At 50.8% G+C, this 23990-nt stretch overlaps 1 protein-coding gene across 3 annotated transcripts in view; it reads right to left on the bottom strand.

Moving 5' to 3' along the window:
• The window catches only part of MMP24 (matrix metallopeptidase 24), a 51377-nt gene extending 27687 nt beyond the window's left edge, over positions 1 to 23690 (bottom strand). The window contains exons 1-4 of one of the 3 annotated variants that reach the window (XM_054081472.1): positions 23576 to 23690; positions 17817 to 17965; positions 10453 to 10569; positions 8118 to 8422 (exon numbers count right to left, since the gene is read on the bottom strand). In XM_054081472.1, coding sequence (XP_053937447.1) covers positions 8118 to 8422; positions 10453 to 10569; positions 17817 to 17965; positions 23576 to 23647 — 643 coding nt within the window. In that variant the 5' untranslated portion in view covers positions 23648 to 23690. Of the gene's footprint in view, positions 1 to 8117; positions 8423 to 10452; positions 10570 to 16986; positions 17197 to 17816; positions 17966 to 23575 lie in introns of those variants that run through there. The other 2 variants (XM_054081473.1, XM_054081474.1) reach the window with 2 other exon arrangements.
• Positions 23691 to 23990: the final 300 nt, after the last annotated feature.

Raw genomic sequence — 23990 nt, 5'->3', positions numbered from 1 at the left:
AAAGAATGCTCAGCCAGCGATGTTTCCAAAGGGATTGGAAACGCTTGGAAGTCTTTCACAGTAAAAAGCTGCCTGACCACGTAAAAATAAAGCCAAACTCTCTTACACAGACGCCGCTTAATGCTGGCGGATCTGCTATAGAACGTATCCCAACATACACTCCATGTTTACAGGATTGATCGGGAATGCTTATAGGGACCTTGTACATACCTGCATTTAAAAAACAGTAACAACAAGAGACGGCACCTCAAAAGCATCAAATATCCAGCAAAAATACTGCCAGCTACTTTTTTATGCACCTCTCAGCATCACCAGTCCTCCCTCGTGAGGAATCTCAATAGGAAAAGATTCCTGGTTTTAAAAGGGAATTTGGTGATGGAAAAGAGAATTTATGAGCTGGACACCTTGTAACCGCCCAGAGCTGCGTGAGAAGTAACCGGTTCCAGTTGGGGTCTCACCAGAGCGGAGCAGAGGGGCTGAATCCCCTCCCTGGCCCTGCTGGTCCCACGGCTTTGGATGCAGCCCAGGACACGGTTGGTTTCTGGGCTGTGAGCGCATGTTGCCGGCTCATGTGGAGCTTCTCATCCCCAGCACCCCGAGTCCTTCTCCCGGCTGCTCGCAATCCAAGATCCTTGCTGAGCAGTCATGTTACTCAGCTTAGACAGTTTCTGCCTGTCCTGAAAAACCTGCTCAGGCTCCTGAACACACACGATGTCCAGGTGGTGGCTTAAGGAGTGCTTGCTCTGTCGTCCAGGTAGACACCCACTGAGACCATTCCTCATGCTGGAATCTCAAAACATGTCTGGCTCCTCTCCTTCGGCCAGCAGAACCCTTCCCAAAAGATGGTTCAGGCCCTTTTCCCCCCAGAACTTCTGCAGAAGCTCCTGCACTGATTTGACACTGAAAGCAACCCACAAGGTCTCACCTCCTGCACCAGCTCTGGCAGTGTCTTAAAGGCTGGAGCTCTTTCCAGTTGGCTTTTCTTCAGAAACCCTGAACAAGAAGCTTTCCAAAGCAGGCTCTTGAGGAACCCACTGGGGTCTACGGGGACACATTTGCTGTAATGGTTACAATATTGTTTTACTCGCTGTTAGCAAAGCATTTCTTGGCAACATCCAATGAGCAGTCACAGTGGTGATCCTACATCTCCAAAGAGAATCTGGTCCAGGTGTGAAGTTATACAGGGTAGGAGAGCACCAGGATACTGAGAAATGAACCCTCTGAACTGCAAAATGATCAAACTAACTTGATGTGAAGCCGAGTTACACCAGAGTTCCTACAGGAATAACTTGTCTGCTGGGGTTGTTTCCTGAAGAAGCTGCAATGCTTTCCCTCAGGCACTTTCCCACTTACAGTGGCACCAAACAAGCAGATGATGGTCTTGAAGCTCAACTCCGAACATGTTGAAAGCAAAAAATTGTGCTGATCCCTGACAGGGCATGGATACCTCAGTATCTACCTGGCTTTATCATTAAGAATGTTCTCTAAATGTCTTCCATAAACCAATCCTGCTCCACTTTTAGCCTTCTACTACTGCTGCTTCACTGCACTTCACCAGCATGGTGCCTGGCACACGTAAGCTTTGGAATGAAATCTGGATTGCACAGGAAGACCAACAGCAGACGTCACCGTTGGAGATGGAACAGCCCCAGCAGAGGCTGGAGACCCACCTACAGCAACAGCCACGGGTCGGTACTGCAGCGCGAGGGCTGTTGGCAGCAGCTCTAATAGACACAGGCACTGCTGTTGGCAGTGATGGGGACAGAACAAGTACTGTCCCTGCCGACAGAGGAATACAGCTATAGCTACACAGAGCTGCATCCACACAGCTGTAAAGCCAATATCTGCCCCAGGTCAGCAGACATCACGTATTTAGTGGTACGGTGTTGACAAAATGTGTAACAGCATCAGTCTTTTCCTTTTAAAAGGTCATGAAGATTTCCCTAGGATTATTAGCAACTCTATTTGCAATGTTAATCTGGATATTAGAATATATTTCCTGTAATTAACCTGGATTAAACATATTTAAGTTGCCAGAGGGGTGTAAGAGCAGCCATGTGTAATCATAGACTCCTAGAATAGTTCGGGATGGAAGGGATCTTAAAGCCCATCCAGTTCCAAGCCACTGCCATGGGCAGGGACACTCCCCTCTGGATCAGGGTGCTCAAAGCCTCATCCAAGCTGGCCTTGAACACCTCCAGCAGCCACAACTTCTCTGGTATTTAAATCGACTGAACTTACTTTCAGCCACTCAGGACTCCTTTTCAAACTGCTCTTGGAAATACACACACATGTCATTATTATTTTCATAAAAAGGCTAGGAAATGCTTGAGTTGACCAGTTAATAATGGATTTCATGCAGCACCCCTATGCTTGAGCCAAGCTTGTCAAGATACTGAGGCACCAAGGGAGAAAGATCAGAGCATGGCCAGGTCTGTTTGCCCTCCTTCAGGCACAAGCTTTGCTACCTGTGGTGAGCAACGTATGTCAGCAGCCATGAGTCTTGACATAAGTGGTTTAAAGCTTGCTTGGCTGTTTCTACAGCACATTTCAAGTACAAAAGGCCCAAGACTTGGAGAAAGTGGAGCAAAGTCCCCTTTGGTGTCCCTGCTGGTAATGCAAGCAACTGGGAGAACTGAGACTATCTGCATTGACTCATAACTCGGTGACCAAACGCCACCTCTGAGCGGACAAGAGCAGCCACGTGGCCTGTGAGCAGCTACACACGAGGTACTGCTAAAAGACAATGACTCCAAACAGTATCAGTTGCCTTCAAGTCCCCATACATTACAGTCTGACAAGCCAGAGCCCTTGCTGCTCAAAGCCTGGGATCAGCTAAAGGCCCAGAGCTTTCATTTCCACTAAGGAGTACGAGATAAGTCCCTGCAACCGTGGCCATGCCCGCTGCTCCTCACTGCGTGGCCACGTACATGACTTATCTCTACACGTAAAGCCACACTTCTCCTCTTTTCCAGTTGCATCCTGTTTGCCATAACACGTCTGATTTGCCTGGATCCTTCTCAATTCCAATACTCTGCTTCATCCTTAGAGTTCCTCCCATTCTCAGCTGAAAACTTCACAAGTGAATTCTGATTCAGGTTAATAAGGGCTCCTGCAGGAGTTCAGCCTCCAACATGGTTTTTCACATCCTCATCATAATATCACCTAAATTAGAATCATAGAATAGTTTGGATTGGAAGAACCTTAAAGCCTACCCGGTTCCACCCATGGAATCCAGTTTCCTGCCACAGGCAGGGACACGTCCCACTGGATCGGGCTGCTCAAAGCCCATCCAACCTGGCCTTAAAACACCTTTGGGGATGGGGCAGCCACAACTTCTCTGGGCAACCTGGGCCAGTGTCTCACCACTCTCGCATCGTGAAGAAATTCCTCCTTATGTCCAGTCTAAATCTGCCCCTCTCCAGTTCATCCCCATTGGACCTCATCCTATTACCACAAGCCTTGATGAACAGCCCCTCCCCAGCTTTCTTGTAGCCCCTTCAGGTACTGGAAGGTTGCTACAAGATCTCCTCGGAGCCTTCTCTTCTCCAGGCTGAACAACCCCAATTCTCTCAACTTGTCCTCGTGCAGGAGGCGCTCCAGCCCTCAGATCACCCTTGTAGCCTCCTCTGGACCCATTCCAACAGCTCCATATCCTTGAGGATTCCAGAACTGGACACAGTACTCCAGGTGAGGTCTCACAAGAGAGAAATAGAGGGGCAGAATCCCCTCCCTGGCCCTGCTGGCCACGCTGCTTTGGATGCAGCCCAGGACACGGTTTGGCCTTCTGGGCCAATTCATCTTCCTCAGTTTGCTTATGGGACTGTCAGAGAGGGGACACAATTCAGATGATAACTCAGCAATCATGAGTTGAAAATATCACTCAGCTAATGGAATTTTACGCATGAATGGAGTGGAATTGTAACTAATATCCAGGGGAAAGGAAACTTTGCATTCCCTTTGAAAGCCTGTGCAGGACCACTCTTCCCAGAAGAAGAAAACAGAAGTGTTGGTGCGCACGGCTCTCACCATGGCCTCAGACAACCAACAGCATCACAGCTACGGTGGCTATACAAGTAATTTTAAGGGACACACTAATGGTCATGCCATCCCCAAGGGGAAAAAGGTGTATAATAATAATCATGCAAAATAATGATGAGTATAAAACCCCCAACTAACTACCCACTAGCTGGGGTGATAAAATCCCCAACGAACCCCTGTGCGTTACCACAAGGTATCTTCACGAGACAGCAGCTTTGATCAACAAGGTATATCACGTTCTATGAGTACAAATCAGAGATGGCCGTTGTCATAGAAAGATTGATTCAAATCATCCTTCATGTTTTCTGACTGGAAAAGACTTCCTGTGGAACGTTTTGCTTTCACCCATACTATCTGAACCGCTACTGAAGACTCCGAAGCAGTTCGACTGGATCACCCAGTTGAATATTCTGAGGACGTGCGGTGCCAGTTTCAGCTCTGTCGACCAGGATTCACCTCTACAGTTGTTGCAAAGCTAAGAGAGCTTTGAGGCAGATTGCTCCAATTATCCCTTCTACTAATACACATTCTTGTCAGGAATGGTGCTGTTTTGTGGGTTGATGTAAAGATGCTGTGGTGACTTCATGGCTATTTTAAGTTTTCTATAACTATTGAATAGATGCTGAATGGACAAAACAGCTCCTTTTTTGCATATGAATAAATGAAAGCTTTGATACTGATCTACTCACAGGGTATTTTTATACTTCCACTGAAAGATTTCTTCAGTTCCAGCCTCAACACCCACATTGTCCCACAGTACATATCGTAAGGATAAGCAAGACCACGTCGGAAGAAATAATTCCTGTTGAAGAGGTAATACTGTCCTTTCTAATATGTTTTTTTTCCAATGAGAAAAGGCAGCGAGGTGATCACAGTACAGGAAACCTCTGACCAAGAATCATAAAATCATAGAGGTTGAAAAAGACCTCTAAGACTATTCCATCCAAACATGAGCCCAACAGCACCGTGCCAACTAAACCGTGCGCCCAAGTGTCACATCTGCACGTTTTTAGAACCCTTCCAAGTATGGGGACTCCACCACTGCCCTGGGCAGCTGGTTCCACTCCGTCAGTAAAGACATTTTCCTAATATCCAGTCTAAACCTCCCCTGGTGCAACTTCAGGCCGTTTCCTCTCATCCTACCCCTTATTACTTGGAAGAAGAGACCAGCACCAACCTTCTAACCGCAGAAAGAAACTTGCTAACAGCAGTTCAAGTAAAACACATCAGAGGTGAGAACCTGGAGCTAGTGAGAGTACAATGACAGGAAATAGTGAAACAGAAGGAAAAACCCTCCTAGAAAGGCCTGGATCACCCAGGATAGGATAGGACATAGGATCCCAGTGGATAGGATAGGACATTTTCACCTTTGCATACCAAGGCTAAGAACAGGCAAAACCAAACTCTTCACATTTAACACATCTTCAAGGCTCTCACTCCAGGCTTACCCCTTTCATCCTCAACACATGAAATTCCTTTCTATCATCAGTGTTCCCCTAGGTGGAGGGGACAGCTCTGACCCCACCATTCTCAACGCCCTCCCTGGACACTTATTTTTCTTAATGAGTTTTCAGGCAGCCCTGCCACCTTGTCTATGTGGAACGGTCATTTGAAAACAAACACACAATTGTCCTCCAGAATGGAAATCTCAACTCCTCCATCAGTTTGCACACTCGGAGTGCATCCCATTCCCTCAAATACCAATCACATGCACTTTGAGGACACTATTCGTGTTAGCCACTCAACGCACCAGAGCAGTACATGGTGTTTTGCGAAGAGATATATGGATACTGCATAAGAAATAGCCTTTATAAAAACAGAGACCCTCTACTCATTGTTTATGTTGCTCTTAACCACCACCTTAAAAACTACAGGAAAAAAATCTCCAAAAAGTGATAATCCATGTTAGAATGCCCTAACTAGTGGAAAATTTTCCCCAGAGCCATCCCTCCTGGTTTTTGAGCTGCTTCCCAACCTTGCTAAGCTTATCATCAGACGGAAATTTGTGTGGAAAAAAAGAGAAAAAATGAGTATTCTCAGAATCTCCCCTTCCACCTTCCTGAAGGACCTTCTGTCCCCGACACCTGCACCCCCAGGCCTCACACACGGGCTTACCTGGTGGCCGCTCCCAGCACATGAGCTACCCTAACAGCCCATAGCTGAGATCAAATAACTCCGAAGGCCAGGCTGAACTCACCCAGATCTCCGATAAAACCACAGAATCATAGAATCACCAGGTTGGAAAAGACCTTTGAGATTACTGAGTCCAACCGTACTTGTCCTCTACTAAGGCACATCCCTGATCACCTCATCTACCCGTCTTTCAAACACGCCCCAGGGATGGTGACTCCACCACCTCACTGGGCAGGCTCTGCCACAGCCTGAGAACCCTATTGGTGAAGAAATTTTTCCTGATGCCCAATCCAAACCTCCTGTAGCACAACTTGAGGCCATTCCCTCTCATCCTATCACCTCTCACTGAGGAAAAGAGACCAATATCCACCTCGCTCCAACCTCCTTTTAGACAGTTGACCATAGTGATGAGGTCTCCCCTCAGCCTCCTCTTCTCCAGGCTAAACAACCCCAGGTCCCTCAGCCGCTCCTCATAACCCTTTTTCTCCAGCCCCTTCCCCAGCTTTGTTGCTCTTCTCTGGACACACTCCAGGACTTTGATGTCTTTCTTGTAGTGAGGGGCCCAAACCAGCACCACACAACTGCTGCAAAAGCCGTCCTCACAAAGCAATCACTCAGTCTCCAGTTGTCAATCCTCATCCTCATGGGAAACCTATAAACCTTTTGCCAACCACAAACCCAGGAATAAAAATTCATCACATTTCAAGACAGCAAGAGCGCTCCCCCACCACACCATAACCTCCCACTCTCCCCACCCCATGCCTACAACCTCTCCCTGCCTACATCTGATCCAGTCATTTAAACGTGCCAGGAAACATCACTTCTCTTTCCCCGAGAAGACACGTATCTTCTCATTTCTGCCTTCCTACAAATTAGCCATCCCACACTGAACTTCCCAGCTCCGTTTCCTTTCATACATGATCTGATAGATGCCAGTTCAAAACTCTGAGGGATCTTCTCCACCTGCATTCCACTCCGAAAGCAAGCTGTTGCTTCTAGGTCAGGCTTGAAGCTGGCTTGCACACCCGAAAGCTGTTCTCCTTCTCAAACTACGCTGGTCTAATGAAAAACATTACCTCCACATGTCCTTAGCCATCATGCCCACAAAAATGCTGCTAAGGTTTCATACAGTGTAAAAGTCAATCCATATTTACATTTCCAGTGAATTTCCAAGACTCATAGAATGTTTCATAACGTGACTTTGAATCCCTCAGGGTTTAACCACATGTCCTTCCCAGCTCACCGAGAGTGTGGAAATTGGAGTTACATTTTATGAGGCCACTGTAAAATTCTGGTTTTCCAACTTAAAACTTTTTACAAGTCATCACTACCCTCAACGAAAGGTTTGAATATGATCAGAAAGTGCTCGTTGCTGTTAGTAAGGTAAAGCTTGAAAGACACAGGATCTCTTCATTGTTTAATACCACAAAACCACTTGTTCTCATCATCAGCCTCCTACACAAACCAACCAGCCCCAGCCTCTGACCAAAAGAATTATGACCACACTTGGACTGTGGGAGAACAAATATGGACCAAGATGACTTGAAAATGTTGTCACTCTCTCAGCTGTCTATTTGCCATTACAATTAACTCTAAGTGCCCTTGTTAAGTATTCCATGAGATACAGAGATCACATTTCAACACTCCCGTGTTCACCTTTTCCCTCCCAGAGCCATGGTCCAAATCTTGAGGGATGTAGAAAGCCAGCAGGCGCAAACCTTTGTTCACCCTCAACATTCATACGTGTGCACAGCAGCACACAGAGTCACAAACTTACTAATAAAATTATTTACCAATTTCAGATAGAATATAGGTTTTAAAAAACATGTGAACCATCATATGGGAGGCGGAAGCTCCACTAAACGAATACTTTCTAGTCGAAAGCCTGTCCGTGTATCTACAGTCAACTTGTCCTCGTTTTGATAAACAACCTGCGCTCTTACCATCGTGATTTGAGTTTCCCAGGGTCCATGGCTCATCTGAATCGAAGTGAGTATCTCCTCCTATTCCTGGTCCAGGAAAGTAAGCGTGAGCTAGGAATCCACCTTCTCCATCAAACGGAGAACTGTCTCCATGGAAACCAGAAGCAAAAAATATCATAATATCTGCCTCCTTTCTGTCATTTTTAATTTCATGGTAAGGGACTTCTTCAAAGGTAAGTGGTGTCACCCTCTGCCAAACATCGAACGCCTGACGAATGGCTCTCCTCGTATCGATCTCTCCAACCTTGGGGGTATAGTTGTGCACACTGCGTGGAAGAGAAAGAAGGGTTGTTCCAATGTGCTGAGTACATCCAAGGCTTCTTGTTATAATTCCAACACATAGACACATCTACACTCTCCACTTCCAAAGGGTCTTTATTTTTTGAGGGACACTGCTTTGTCCACACGAAGTTTGGCTGTTACAACTAAAGTTACCCACAAAACTACAGCCCTGACCTGAAGTCTACATTTATTAATAAGAGTCTTCCCAATACTTTGGTTAATCTTGCATCCCTTCCTAAAAACCTGACAACCTTCCAAATCCTAGCGTAGACAGCTAAGGAACTTAGTTTAAAAATGCAAATTACTTCAGATTTTGTCTGAAATCATCATTCCATAATGGAATCCAGTGTATGAAAAACCTGACTACTAGGATTCTTTATGAGAAACAAACCTTTTGGTCAACTATACAACCTTACCGACATGAGCAGCTTCACCCTTAACAGCACTCAGAATGCTTAAGAGCTCACAGGAGCAATGGATTTATCAGCTTTGTGCAACCCAGTCCATGACAGCAGCAGATGGTACAGAGTTTATGGCGGGAGGGTGGGAGTTTAACTGCATATAAGTTTCCTGTAATTGTAAACTTTACCTTAAAAAGTGCTGGGGTGGTTTTTTTTGTGAGCATACACAGACTCAAGACCTATTAAATTTGCCTTGGGGAATGTGAAATGTCTACATCATGGAAACAGCTTTCGGTCTTTACTGAATCTTGCTCAGAATATCAAGGCTGACAGATGAAAGACGCTGCATTCAGCGGCAAACCAAGATATCGAGTGCTAGAACAGCACACAACCAATAGCAGAACTGGAAAGCTAACAATGACAAGTTTGGCAATGGCTGAAGCCCTCTGCCAACCTGCTTCCCGTGGTTCCACACATCCATTGAAAGATGTTTTATTTCTATAATTACATTCCAGTTTTCCTTGAGGCCCAGAAAAGGTCAGAAGCAGAGTTGGTCTCTCAGATCTTCACAGACAGAAGGGGTCCCTTTACAATTTGAGTTCAAGGAATGATTACTGGTGGAAGCTCTGAACCAGTCCGCAGAGCTAGTCCCTCCTCTGAGTCTCTGCAGTCCCTCACTGTGACTTAAAGAACCCTCCTCCTTCCTTGGAGCTCTCAGCAGAAGCAACAAAGTGCCCTAGTCCTGATTCTCTCTCCCTTCACACCATCATATCTCCTCCAAGGCATTCTGGCACCTTCCCCATGCTGGTCACTCATAGTTCTACCTCTTCACAACAGATTTTCTTCCTGTCTTAGCCTTGCTCTCCCATATCTTCTCCTTAATGCCTCCATTCCTAATTTTCACTCCTCCGTAACCTCCTTTCCCTGTCCAAAAACATTTAAAAGGCTATACTTTCAAGCAGAGGGAGGTCATCTTATCTTGAAGTGACATTCTTGTCAGAACCTTCCATTAGCATCATTTGGGAATTACTTCTCAAAAGCTAAGGGCCCAAGTGACTCAAAACCCATCTCGGGGACACAATTATCACTTCACGACTCTCATCTGACACCCATAGTCCACTTCAGCACGTTGCCTCTGCAGCCCCAAGTCTGGACAAAAGCCAGGGTTCTACTAATAAGCAAAGGTAGAACTTCTGGAAAAATACTTACTCGGTCAAATGTTGCAAATCAATGGAGGGAGAAAACATCACGTCTCTAGAGAATGCTGCTCCTCTGCTTTAATGGTTTGTTAAAGACGATACATGATCTAAGGGCTACAGCCTTGGATTTCGAAGGGAACAAAGGAGCTTACTAGGATTTCCCTGTCAAAATTACAGGACTGATGGCTGGGATTTAGGTGTCTTCACTGATCCATTATTTCCTAAATGAGAATAGACTCTTCTGCTCCTCCAGTGCTCTGAAAGCACTCCCCTCCACCACATTCTAAGAACAAAAGCCTCAACCAGGCATTACAGGGAACATTTGGCTTTTAAAACTATTTACAGAATTTGCATACCAAACAGCACAGAACATTTTATTCCCCAAACAAAAAGGGGTTGGGAGGGGAGCGATACCTGTATGTGATGTGTTTCTGTCTCCACTTCTGCCCAGTTAGAGCATACCGCTTTTTCCTCCGGCTACGGCGTAGGTGGGGATGATCCGGGACTCCACATCGAGGCTTCTTCATCCACCTGGAAGGGAAGGAAGAAAAAGCAAGCTGACAAAGACTTTGGAAAAGAGATTCAAAAGAACTTGGGAGGTGACCGAAGGCCTCTGAGTGATGGCCAACGCAGACACCACAAAAGGCTCTGTCTTCCCTCTCTGGGGTTTACCCTCTCTGCGCAGAGCTGAACACCCCACCACTGCTGGCAATCCACACACAAAAAGAATCTAATTTTCCTTTTGGAAAACCAGACATCAGCTCAGGTAGCCTTTACACCTGACAAGAGCTTAATGATGATAATGATTATAATAATCACTAATAACATAATGATTATGATAATCATAATAATCATAATAACAAGAGAGACACAGATCAAAACTGTGGGGGCATTGGGATCAAACTGTCCTATCCCTTACTCTATCCCCTCTCCACCTGTTAAAGTGCGGTGCTGGTTAAAAGCCCTCCAATCCTCAACTCGCTAGATAAGATTGAACAAGTGCAAACACAACCCTTCCAGATAATGACTGAGGCTCTCACCTGTAACAACCAGAACAGGTCACTCCGATCTGTGGGTCACAGCCACCGAGTTCTCATAGGCTCTCCTATAACCCTTGACTCTTTTGATGTCACTCATGATGTAGGCAACTCTTGCCTTTATGGCCAAATGAATTGGAAGAGCAAAGGATGCTGGGAATCCATGCACTATTATTGCAGAAATCAGGTCTCCTCCCCTACTGCTTTTACCTCCAGCCTTAACAGACCTTTTGTTCATTTCTTGCACCACTTGGAGGGTGGTCAAACACTGGCGGAGGCTGCCCAGAGAAATGGTTGAGTCTCCATCCTCCAAGGTATCCAAAACCCAACTGGACATGGACCCAGGCAACCTGCTCTAGCTGTCCCTGTTTGAGCAGGCGGTTGGAGCCCATGACATTGGAATAGGTCCAGAGGAGGCCACGAAGATGATCTGAGGGCTGGAGCATCTCTGCTATGGGGACGAGGTGAGAAAGTTGGGGTTGTTCAGCCTGGAGAAGAGAAGGCTCCGGGGGGGGACCTTTGAGCAGCTTCCAGTCCTGAAAGGGACTACAGGAAAGCTGGGGAGGGACTTGTTACAAGGGCCTAGAACCATTCCATGATGACTGCACTGAAATGTCATGACTGCTCTGAAATTCACCAGCATCCGTGGTTTGTACATTTAGGAAGTGAACTACGTCACCTGCCTGGCTGCCTGGAGTGGGAGCAAAGTGTCTGCTTTTATTTAGAATCACAGAATGGTTTGGGTTGGAAGGGACCTCAAAGCCCATCCACTCTCACCCCCTGCCATGGGCAGGGACACCTCCCACTGGATCCAGTTACTCCAATTCCCATCCAACCTGGCCTGGAACACCTCCAGGGATGGGGCGGCCACCACTGCTCTGCCCAACCTGGGCCAGGGCCTCCACACCCTCATTGTGAAGAATTTCTTCCCAATGTCTAGGCTAAATCTTCCCCCTTCCAATTTAAAGCCATCCTCCCTCATCTTATCACTCCATCCTCTTGTAAGGACCCCCTCCCCAGCTTTCCTGGAGCCCCTTCAGGTACTGGAAGCCGCTAATCCAGCACGGCTCTTCCCCACTGACTCCATCTTACACCTCGCAGCACAGTAGCTCTTTCAGAAATCGGAAGCCAGATCTGTCTTGCCCACACAACTGCTGCCGCCTTCAAAGAAATGCGGTACATCTAAAGGTTTGCTTTCAGAAAAGCCACATTAATTCAATCTCAACACCTCAGGTGTTTCCGAGTGTCCTTTATTGTGTTCTTTTCCACTGCTTCTACCACTCTACTAGCGACGCCAGGCTGACTGTAGCCTGTATTCTCCCACGTATTTCCTGAGCATTTTTAATTCCAGTCGTGTGACCCAGCACAGAGTTTTTAGCATAACCTTACACAACCATAGTGAGAATTAGGTTTCCACCTCTTGAGTTTTATGAGGACCCCAGCGCTCTAAACAGCACCATCATCAGGCCCTGACTACGGTCTGAAAATGAACTTCTGTTTTATCTCATCCGCCCCGGGATCCGGATTAGTTTTGCAAAACAGACTTCCCTGCTGTGCTGAGAAATCTGAGCTAAGTATCAAGGGCCCCACTTCACACCAAGTTACTGTGTTCATATGAGGGTTGTTAAAATGCACAGACGTGGAGACCAAAAATCACCTACACCAGAAACTACTCACACTGGCAGATTAACAGACTACCGGCATAGCATCGTCATAATTCACACCGTGCACGTGGCTTGCTTCAGAACATGCTCATTTTAAGCATCAGAAGAAGCAGCCCTAAAGATAAAGAAGCACTTTTGTCCTCTAGAAGACAAACAGGTAAGAAGGAGGGCCACCAAAGCAACACCGATGCATAAGACATGTCCCCACGACTTTCCAGGGCTGCACTAGATGCACTGACACACCAGCAAGACATGGCCAAGCCCCTCACACCTCAAGGTGTTTCATGTAGGAACAGCAGCTGCTCCTTCCCAGCACCTGCCCTGTGCCGAGCCGGGGATCAGCCCCCACATGGATCAGTCTCATGCTATCAAAGCTCATTAGAACCCACCCAGACACTCAACCGAAAGTCAATTCCCTCAAAGACCGACAGATCCCCTGGCACTGTGCCAGCTGCATCACAACGGACACAGGGCAGGGCACGGGGCTGCTCCAGAGGCAAGCTGCAACACCGGCTCCCCAGGTGCTGAGAGCTTCTTGGAGCCAGAGCTTCCAAGGCATCAGCATTTTCCAAGACTAATGCTACTCACGCCTCCTTCAACCTCACCACACATCAGCCTCTCCGAACCCTCATATTCTACCCCCGTTTTTTCCAGAGCTGAGCTACACACTTTCTGAAACACAGCAAGTAGAACGCCCAACTACCTGGCTAGAGCCAGGCAGGATCCATGCTGTCAACAGCCCACGTTGATGTTCATCTGAATCGGTTCCTGACTCAGATGCTTCCCAGACACACGGGTCCTTGTCTACTCACATCAGCCAGGGTGCAACCCCAGCCATGGCTTCTTTTTCTCACGGGGCAGATCGATGGCAACATCATCACAGAGCTGTAGCTTGCTGCTGTTGAGCTTGAGCTGAGCTTTTCGCCAGCCACCCTCTATCCAAAGTTTGGATAACCCTTTCTGTGTTCCAGGGGATTTATAAACGCACACCATATCAGAAACAACCACAAAAGACAATTTGTTGAAGTTGGATTCAACAATTGTTGAAGTTGGATTCAGGTACTTTTACAGCAGATGCACCAGAAGGCTGTGCTGGATTGGTGGAGAGGAACCTCATGAAGTTCAATAAAGGCAAGTGAAGGGTTCTGTGCCAGGGGAGGAACAGCCCCCACACCAGCACAGGCTGGGGGCTGATCTGCTGGGAAGCAGCTCTGCGGAGAAGGACCTGGGCGTGCTGATAGACAAGAAGCTGACCATGACCGAGCTTTGGGCTCTCGTGGCCAAGGCCAAGGGTATCCTGGAGTGCATGGAGGAGACGGCGGGCAGCAGGGCAACGGGGGTTCTCCCCCTCCTCTACTCTCCCCTGTGGAGGCCCCATCTGGAGCTCAGCTGTGGGCTCCTCAGCTCAAGAAAGACAAGAAACAACTGGAGAGAGTCCAGTAGAGGCCATGGAGATGACAAGGGGACTGAAACATCTCTGTTATGGGGAACAGCTGAGAGACCTGGGTCTGTTCAGCCTGGAGAAAAGAAAGCTGAGAAGGGATCTTATCAGTACCTAACGGGTGGGGGTCAGGAGGATGGGGCCAAGCTCTTCTCAACGATGCCCAATGACAGGACAAGGGGCAACGGGCACAAATAAGAAGTTCCATCTGAACATGAGGCAAAGCCATCCTGTGAGGGTGCTGGAGCACTGGAACCGGCTGACCACGCAGGTGTGGAATCTCCTTCTCTGGAGAGATTCAACCATTCCTGGACGCATTCCTGTGCTGGAGGTGACCCTGTTTCAGCAGCGGGGTTGGACTGGATGAGCTCCAGAGGGCCTTTCCAACCCCTCCATGGATTCTGTGACTTATGGTTGCTTCCCCTCTCTCCTTATTTTTTTTTTTAAATGTGGACACCAATAACACCGGATCACAAACATTCGTCCTTGGCACTGTTTACACATAGACTATTGTGTTCGTCCAGCTGTTTGGCAAGCAGAAAACAGGTCATTTCCAAAAGCAGTGACATCCAGCACTTGTTCAGACGCAGCTGCCCTCCCCCCTCGGCTCCAAGCCCTCCCCAAGGCTCTCCTCCGCGGAGGAAGCCATCACTCCAGTCACCTACGCCTGAGCCAGTGGGAGCGCTGTCTTTAAACAGCTCTGTCGTGCATCCCACGGTGAGGGACCTACACAACGGCTCAAGACAAAGCAGAAGACACACTTCCAACACAAGTACAACTGTGTCTTGGCTCCCTCCAGGCCGTGTGACTGATGACAGCAAACACAACAGCTGCTGCTTTGTTAGGCACTAGTGTACCTTCTCTCCTGGCAACTCCCAGGACCGTGTCCTTGTGTAGCTGCTGAGCAAGGCTACAATTCATCCCACCAGCCGACACAAAGCTTCCTGCAGCACTGCCAACCGCAGGGTACAAGAAGGCCTTTGATGTCTTTTTTCCCCGCTCTCTGTCCAGGGAAGAACACATCCTCAACCTGCCACCTTCAGACACCCCTCTGCCCAACGGACCCATCCCACCTTCCTTTCAGGTACCAGTGAGCAACACCCCTAGTTGTTCCTTCCCATCTCCCACATGGCAGCTTTCACACACGTAGGTTCCATTCCTGAGGGAAACGACAAGCTGTGTGGGGAAGGAGCTGAAAATCTTTAGGTTTAGTGATGGAGTCACCATTCCCAGAGATATTTGATCCAAGGGCTGGAGCACCTCCTGTATGAGGGCAGGCTGAGAGAGTTGGGGTTGTTCAGCCTGGAGAAGAGAAGGCTGTGGGGAGACCTTAGAGCAGCTTCCAGGGCTGAAAGGGGCTCCAGGAAAGCTGGGGAGGGGCTCTGGATCAGGGAGTGCAGGGATAGGATGAGGGGGAATGGTTTTCAGCTGAAAGAGGGGAGATTGAGATGAGATTTTAGGAAGAAATGTTTTCCTGTAAGGGTGGGAAGGCCCTGGCCCAGGTTGCCCAGAGCAGTGGTGGCTGCCCCATCCCTGGAGGTGTTCCAGGCCAGGTTGGATGGGGTTGGAGCAACTGGATCCAGTGGGAGGGGTTGGGACTGGATGGGCTTTGAGGTCCATTCAATCCAAACCATTCTAGGATTCTGTGATTCTAACAGAGTTGAAATAACAGCTTAGCTGAAGCCTGAGTAACCTGGAGCTGTCGGAGCCAGCCTGCCTCGCCAGCTCTTCTCCTTTTGCTCAGCTTCCACAGCCAGGACTGAGGAAAGGACAACCCAACAAGGCCCAGCAGACGTGCCCCTCCAGCTCAAAACACAGGCTCACTGCTGACAGCAACTGGGACCTCTTTTTTCTTCCATGTAATTCCCAGGCAGGCACTCCTGGCCCACCCTGCCATACAAACTATGGACGTGCGGATTCAGGACAGAAGGAGGCGGGGGAACCAAACGTGCCAGCACAGAACACCCGTGTTTCACTGCAGCTGCGTGTTTGAGCCCTTAGAGACCAGAGTTTCAGAAGAGGGAACCACTGAGGTTTTTCACCCATCAGCTTTCAGGTGTTCATGCACCAATCAACCCCTGCCCACATATAAACCAAGTAAAACCTGGGCAACACCTTCCCTTCCTCCAGAAAAATCCTTTCAGTCACTCAAGCAGGGACTCCCACATGCAGTTTGCTCCCTTCCCGCCACCCACGGGGCAGCAGAAGCAGCTCCTGAACTTCCCCAACTAGCAGCTCGATATCAGAGTCTTTTCTACCCTAATTGCAACTCAGAAGCACGCGAGCTGCAAGCTGCTACACCCCATCGGCACCGACACCTCCTGGCTCTGCCACAGCGCTCGTACAAACTCTGGGATTAAAGACAAAGAGATCTCAGATGGAAAATCCCCACCTTTAAAAAGCATTTCATCTGCAACTCACTTGAAAGGCAAACAAACAGGATTTTCTCTGTCCCTCAACAGAGAACAAGAGGATTTTCCCGTGAGTGAAGGGAGAGAATGCTGCACTCACAGGAGAGGCCCTCCCAGTCCAGGATGATCCCCTCCTGCCTAATTCACTCATTTCTCCTCTTTCTCCCTTTTCGTGCAGTCTGCAAGGCTACACCCAAACCCCGTTGTTCTTCACACCATCCAGTCACTTCGTGCCCCCTTCTTTGGTGCTGTTGCGTCCCTTTTGGCAGCACAGTGCTGTAAGATCCAGGCAGAGCGCACCCCAAAAGGGGCTGCCAGGCAGTAAGGAAAGGCCCAGGACAATTCCCAGGCAGGGCGCAAGCAATACCTATAATTTGCGCTTTCTTTTTGCTCACCACGCGATGCCTCTTTCCCCAGAGAGCACTAGTAAGACCTCATCTTCTGCTGGAGCCACTGGGTGCTCCTCCAATCCGAACCACCAGCAGCCACGTTCGGCCAGGGCACAACATCCAGGCAACCTGACCGGAGGAGCGAGCCAGGCAGCAGCAACAAACACCGCTTCCACGCCACGACACTGCTTGCCGCGTCACCCTTCACGGTACACCCTGGAGAGCACAGCGAAGGCAACAGACTCAAAAAGGCAAAGTCCCTTCAGCCTAAGCGATTTAGACCAACGCTTCAGTGGTATCGAGGCACTGATAGCAAATAACACACGGTTTCTACGGCACAGAGCAGCTAACATCCAACAAATGATAACCACCAACAGCTAATAGTCGTGACTACTGTCATCAGATTACAACAACTCACTTTAACTCAGCACTATGGATCTCCACAAATAGCATCTATGGATATTCACAACTCCGAATAATGAAGAAATACATTAGAAGTCATTTCAGGAGTCATATTTTCACCTAAATCCAGACAGAGATGGAAATAAATGAAACCTTTGATGTTCTCCACTTTCAGAAGCTCACGGGATTCACGCTTTGCCTCTGCACCAGCAACGGGGATCCAGGTACAAAGCACGGCATTTAACAAGAGCTTCTCCTCACATTTGCAGGCAGAACTTTGGCGAAAAGAAAAGGTGGAGTTGTCCCCGTGTTTTCATTAGGGACACTTTGGCTGAGTCAAATTACCCCTTCTTCTTGTAGCTGGAATAATTACCCAGGTACCAGGACCATGCATTAAGAAAGGGAAAGACAAAATTAGCCTACATTAATCTTACTCAATAGTTGTCTGGTCCAAAACTCCTGTGACTGGGATCCCATAAAACTGTTGCATAGTGGCAACCGCGGACTGCACGGCTTTTCCCGACTGCAAGGCAGATGTTTGGCTGTCGGATGGAAGTAAGTAGCCGTAAGTTTTTAACCAACCCTGAAAAAGAAAGAAACAGGCGGTAAGATGCCATGGTGAAGTTTTCAACTTAAATCAGAACATTTCCTCCAAAGAAAAAGCGATGAACTAGCCCAAAACATTCAACCATCTCTTTTTTTTCATTAGGTTGGGCAATACATGACTCCTCGGATGGGGTGAAGACCCAACCTTGTATCACCTATTCTGACAAGACAATGCAGACCTGCCACCACCCTGACTGAGTAACTGGGGCAGACTTAGGTCTTCACCAGGAACGCCCAAGCTCTGTCCTTGTTCCAGAAACCTCCTGGGCAGCCTGTCACCTTGCACCATGAAATCTGTCAGCTCCCAGGGCAGCAGCACGCTGCCAATAACCCACCGTCCCCTCCTACTCCTGCCTCTGGAGGAGGATCACTCCAAGCACAGAGCCTCACAGGCCTGGGTTGTCCCTGCAAACACAGACCCAGGAGCACAGGAGCACTCCTTTGGAAAAAAGAAACCCAAATCAAACAAAAAAAAAACCACATTCGGTTTGCAGGGACTCTGGCGACAGACTTTTCCTCCCTCTACTAACAGCAGATACCTAACAAACTGTCAGACAAAGAAAAGAGCGACCTCTCCTCTAGGAGCTCTGTCCTTTTTCCCTGCCTCTCCTCAAACACATCCCTAGAAAAAAACACGGATCAATCTTGTAAAACACTAAGGACAGCATTTTCACCTGTTAATTCAGGGTTTCTTTTTCCTCCCCTCACTTCAACACCACTAGAAATAGGAATATTAAGCCAATGTTAACTGCAAATGCCAATAAAGGCTTGCTTTCATAAACCTTTCACCGTAACTGTTCCTGCCCACATCCCAGTGCTTCTTTCCTCTGGCCAATATCTGGATTCAATACTTAGACCGGGATTGCTATGAGCTCGATATATATCCCACAAGCTTTTCCCAGCCAGGACAATCCTTCTGCCCACAGGACATGGGAATCCTCTGCCTGCGCTGCTCTCACACAGAGGAGGGAGCAGGGGAAGAGAAGAGGCACATCTTCCCTTAACAGCAGTAGGAAAGGGGCTCAAGGCAGGAGGCAAAATCATCCCCTTTTCTCTGTGACAACAGAAAGATAGCGGAATCCACCAGGAAGAGAAAGGCCTCGCTTCCAAAGCAGGAGAGAAGGTGTAACGCAGCATCTGGGCCAGGCACACAGACCAACAAGGACCTGGCCAGTGGCTAAAGACAAAGCCAAACTGCGCTTAGCAAAGAGATCTCAGACAGAAAATCCCCACCTTTCAAAAGCATTTCATCTGCAACTCATTTAAAAAGCAAACAAACAGGATCTCCCCTTCAATGAAGAACAAATGGATCTGGGGAGTTGGAACTGGATGATCTTTAAGGCCCCTTCCAACCCAAATCACTCTATGATTCGATGAACGCTGCACTCACAGGAGAGGCCCTCCCAGTCCAGGACGATCCCCTCCTGCCTAATTCACTCATTTCACCTCTTTCTCCCTTTTCGTGCAGTCTGCAAGGCTACACCCAAACCCCGTTGTTCTTCACACCATCCATTCACTTAGTGCCCACTTCTTTGGTGCTGTTGCGTTCTTTTTGGCAGCACAGTGCCGTAACGGGAGAGATGAAGATCCAGGCAGAGCGCACCCCAAAAGGGGCTGCCAGGCAGTAAGGAAAGACCCAGGACAACTCCCAGACAGGGCGCAAGCAATACCTATTATTTGTGCTTTCTTTTTGCTCGCCACGTAATGCCTCTTTCCCCAGAGAGCACTAGTAAGACCTTATCTGCTTTCTGCTGGGCGATGCCCTCCTGCCTAGTTCACTCATTTCTTCTGTTTCTCCCTTTTCACAGAATCACAGAATCACAAGGTTGGAAAGGACCCATTGGATCATCGAGTCCATTCCTAACACTCCCTAAACCATGTCCCTAAGCACTTCATCCACCCGTTCCTTAAACACCTCCAGGGAAGGCGACTCGACCACCTCCCTGGGCAGCCTCTGCCAGTGCCCAATGACTCTTACTGTGAAGAATTTTTTTCTGATATCCAACCTGAACCTCCCCTGACGGAGCTTCAGGCCATTCCCTCTTGTCCTGTCCCCTGTCCCTTGGGAGAAGAGCCCAGCTCCCTCCTCTCCACAACCTCCTTTCAGGCAGTTGTAGAGAGCAATAAGGTCTCCTCTCAGCCTCCTCTTCTCCAGGCTAAACAACCCCAGCTCTCTCAGCCGCTCCTCGTAAGACTTGTTCTCCAGCCCCTTCACCAGCTTCGTTGCTCTTCTCTGGACACGCTCCAGAGCCTCAACATCCTTCTTGTGGTGAGGGCCCAGAACTGAACACAGTATTCAAGGTGCGGTCTCACCAGTGCTGAGTACAGAGGGAGAATCACCTCCCTGGCCCTGCTGGTGACCCCATTTCTGATACAAGCCAAGATGCCGTTGGCCTTCTTGGCCACCTGGGCACACTGCTGGCTCACGTTCAGTCGGCTGTCAACCAGCACCCCCAGGTCCTTCTCCTCCGTGCAGCTCTCCAGCCATTCTTCCCCCAGTCTGTAGCACTGCATAGGGTTGTTGTGCCCCAAGTGCAGGACCCGGCATTTGGCCTTGTTAAACCTCATCCCATTGGTCTCAGCCCATTTTCCAGCCTGTTCAGATCCCTTTGCAGAGCCTCCCTACCCTCCAGCAGATCGACACCTCCTCCCAGCTTGGTGTCATCTGCAAACTTGCTGAGGGTGCACTCAATGCCTTCATCCAGGTCATTGATAAAGACATTGAACAGAGCTGGACCCAGTACCGAGCCCTGAGGAACTCCACTTGTGACCGACCTCCAGCTGGAGTTAACTCCATTGACCCCACTCTCTGGGCCCGGCCATCCAACTTTTCTTGCAGTCTGGAGGGCTACAACCAAATCCCTGTGTTCCTGGCGCTGTCTGGTTATTCTGTGCCTCCTTCTTTAGTGCTGCTGTGATTTGGTTTGGTAACACCTGACCCCGGGTATGCGGCTGAGGACCCACATTAACATCACTCAGCAATGCAGCCCTGCCAGTTATGAACGGCCACCACCCCAACTGAGTAACCAGGGCAGACTCAGGTCTTTGGAGCACCAGGAATGCCCAAGGAGCCTTGTCCTTGTTCCAGAGACCTCCTGGGCACCCTGTCACCTTGCATCATGAGATCTGTCAGCCCCCAGGGCAAGAAGGTAGCACCAGGGGAAGAACCAGGCAGAGCACATCCCAAAAGGAACTGGTAATGCAATAAGGAGCCAAGACATTCCCTTCCCAACCAACGCTGGAGCCTGGACTCCACCATCCTTGAGCAGAAGGGGCCCCCTCCCAACCGATCCATCCCCAAGGCTGCCCTCCCTCTCGCTCCCCTGGGCACGGGTGATGCGGCTCCTCCCGGGAGCAGCAGGGGAGGGTAGAGCCCCCCAGTCCACCCTGCGCGGGCAGAGCTGCTGCGGGACTGGGGGTGCGAGGATGCGGGGAGGAGGGCTGCGGGGCTGGGGGACTGCGAGGCTGTGGGGTGCTGGGTTGGGGGGTGCAGGGCTGGGGTCTGCGGGCTGCAGGGGTGAAGGGCTTGGGGACTGTAGGGTGCAAGGATGCAGGGATGCTGGGCTGAGGGGTGCAGGGGTGAAGGGCTGGGGAGCTGGGGGGTGTGGGGCTGGGGAACAGTGGGGTGCGAGGATGCAGGGATGTGGGGCTGTGGCTGTGGGGGTGCAGGGATGCAGAGGGGCAGGGCTGGGGAACTGCGGGGTGCAGGGATGTGGGGATGAAGGGTGCAGGGCGGGGGGGGTGGGTGGAAGGAAGGAATATGAGGCTGGGGGTCCAAGGCTGGAGTGTGGGGGCAAAGAACTGGGGAGGTGTGGGGTGCAGGGCTGAGGGAGCGCAAGGATGTAGGAGTGTGGGGCTGGGGAACAGCGGGGTGTAAGGATGCAGGGTGCAGGATGTGGGACTAGAGGGCTGGGGGTGCAAGGATGCAGGGATGCGGGACTGGAGGTTCAACGATGTGGGGTTTGGGGCTGAGCGGGTGCAGGGCTGGGGTACAGGGATGTGAGGCCAGGGATGCGAGGAGGATGCGGGGTGCAGGGATGCAGGGCTGAGGGGGCGCGTGGCTGTGGGGCTGGGGATGCAGGGGTATGGGGCTTGGGATGCAGGGTGCAGGATGTGGGGGTGCAGGGATGCAGGGCTGGGGATGCGGGGATGTGGGGTGCAGGATGCGGGTCTAGGGTGATGCAAGGATGGGGTGCAGGATGCAGGGATGTGGGGTGCAGGATGCAGGGTGCAGGATGTGGGGGTGCAGGGATGCAGAACTGGGGGGGTGCAGGGGTGCGGGATGCATGGATGTAGAGTGCAGGATACAAGCTGGGGATGTGGGGTGCAGGGTGTGGGGCTGGGGGGATGCAGGGAATCAGGGATGTGGGGTGCAGGGTGAACGATGCAGGATGTGGGGGTGCAGGGATGCAGGGCTGGGGATACGGGGATGTGGGATGAAGGGTGCGGGGCTGGGGGGGATGCAGAGGTGCGGGATGCAGGGTGCAGGACATGGGGTGCAGGGATGGGGAACTGAGGGTATGCAGGAGTGTGGGATGCAGGGTGCAGGACGTGGGGTGCAGGATGTAGGGTGCAGGAATGGGGAACTGGGGGGTGCAGGGGCACGGGATGCAGGGTGCAGGATGTGGGGATGCAGGATGCAGAGATGTGGGGTGCAGGGTGCAGGGATGGGGAACTGGGGGGTACAGGGTGCAGGGATGTGGGGTGCAGGGATGGGGAACTGTGGGGGTACAGGGGTGCGGGATGCAGGGTGCAGGATGTGCGGTGCAGGATGCAGAGATGTGGGGTGCAGGATACAGGGATGGGGAACTGGGGGGGTGCAGGCATGTGGGATGCAGGGTGCAGGACGTGGGGTGCAGGGTGCAGGCATGTGGGATGCAGGGTGCAGGACGTGGGGTGCAGGGTGCAGGGATGTGGGGTGCAGGGTGCAGGGATGGGGAACTGGGGGGTACGGGATGCAGGGTGCACGGATGTGGGGTGCAGGATGCAGGGATGTGGGGTGCAGGGATAGGGAACTGTGGGGGTGCAGGGGTGCGGGATGCAGGGTGCAGGACGTGGCGTGCAGGGTGCAGGAATGTGGGGTGCAGGGATGGGGAACTGGGGGGGTGCAGGGGTGCGGGATGCAGGGTGCAGGGATGTGGGGTGCAGGGTGCAGGGATGGGAAACTGGGGGGGTACAGGATGCAGGGTGCAGGGACGTGGCGTGCAGGGTGCAGGAATGTGGGGTGCAGGGATGGGGAACTGTGGGGGTACAGGGGTGCGGGATGCAGGGTGCAGGACGTGGGGTGCAGGGTGCAGGGATGGGGAATTGGGGGGGTACAGGATGCAGGGTGCAGGGATGTGGGGTGCAGGGATGGGGAACTGTGGGGGTGCAGGGGTGCGGGATGCAGGGTGCAGGACGTGGGGTGCAGGATGCAGGGATGGGGAATTGGGGGGGTACAGGATGCAGGGTGCAGGGATGTGGGGTGCAGGATGCAGGGATGTGGGGTGCAGGGATGGGGAACTGTGGGGGTGCAGGGGTGCGGGATGCAGGGTGCAGGACGCGGGGTGCAGGATGTGGGGCTGCGGGGTGCAGGGTGTCCCCGTACCCGTCCCGGGGCGGCGGCGGCGGCGGCGCGGAGCAGCGCGCAGAGCAGCGGCAGCAGCGAGCGCGCGGCCATGGCAGCGGCGGCCCCGGAACGGGAACCGCGGGGTCGGGGGCGGCTCCGGCGGCGCCGGGAGGGGCGGGGGGGGGGTGAGGGGGGGGGGTTGGGGGGGAACGGGGCGGGACCGCAGCACCGCCCGCTGCCACCGGAGGCGTTTGAGCTGATCCCCGGCCTGAAGCTGCCCCGGGGCAGCCGCTTCCTCTCACCCCGTCCTGGAAGCACAGAACCCACCTCCCCACAAACCCCTTCCAGGAGCTTTTCCAACGCTACTGAAATTGTGATTGAACAGTGAGGGAGGAAAATGAGTCTTACGAGGAGCGGCTGAGAGAGCTGGGGTTGTTCAGCCTGGAGAAGAGGA

Source organism: Cuculus canorus, chromosome 16 (genome assembly GCF_017976375.1).
Source record: "Cuculus canorus isolate bCucCan1 chromosome 16, bCucCan1.pri, whole genome shotgun sequence".
Taxonomy (NCBI): domain Eukaryota; kingdom Metazoa; phylum Chordata; class Aves; order Cuculiformes; family Cuculidae; genus Cuculus; species Cuculus canorus.
Note: the sequence above shows the minus strand (reverse complement) of the source record. Positions and strands in the feature narration are given on the sequence as shown.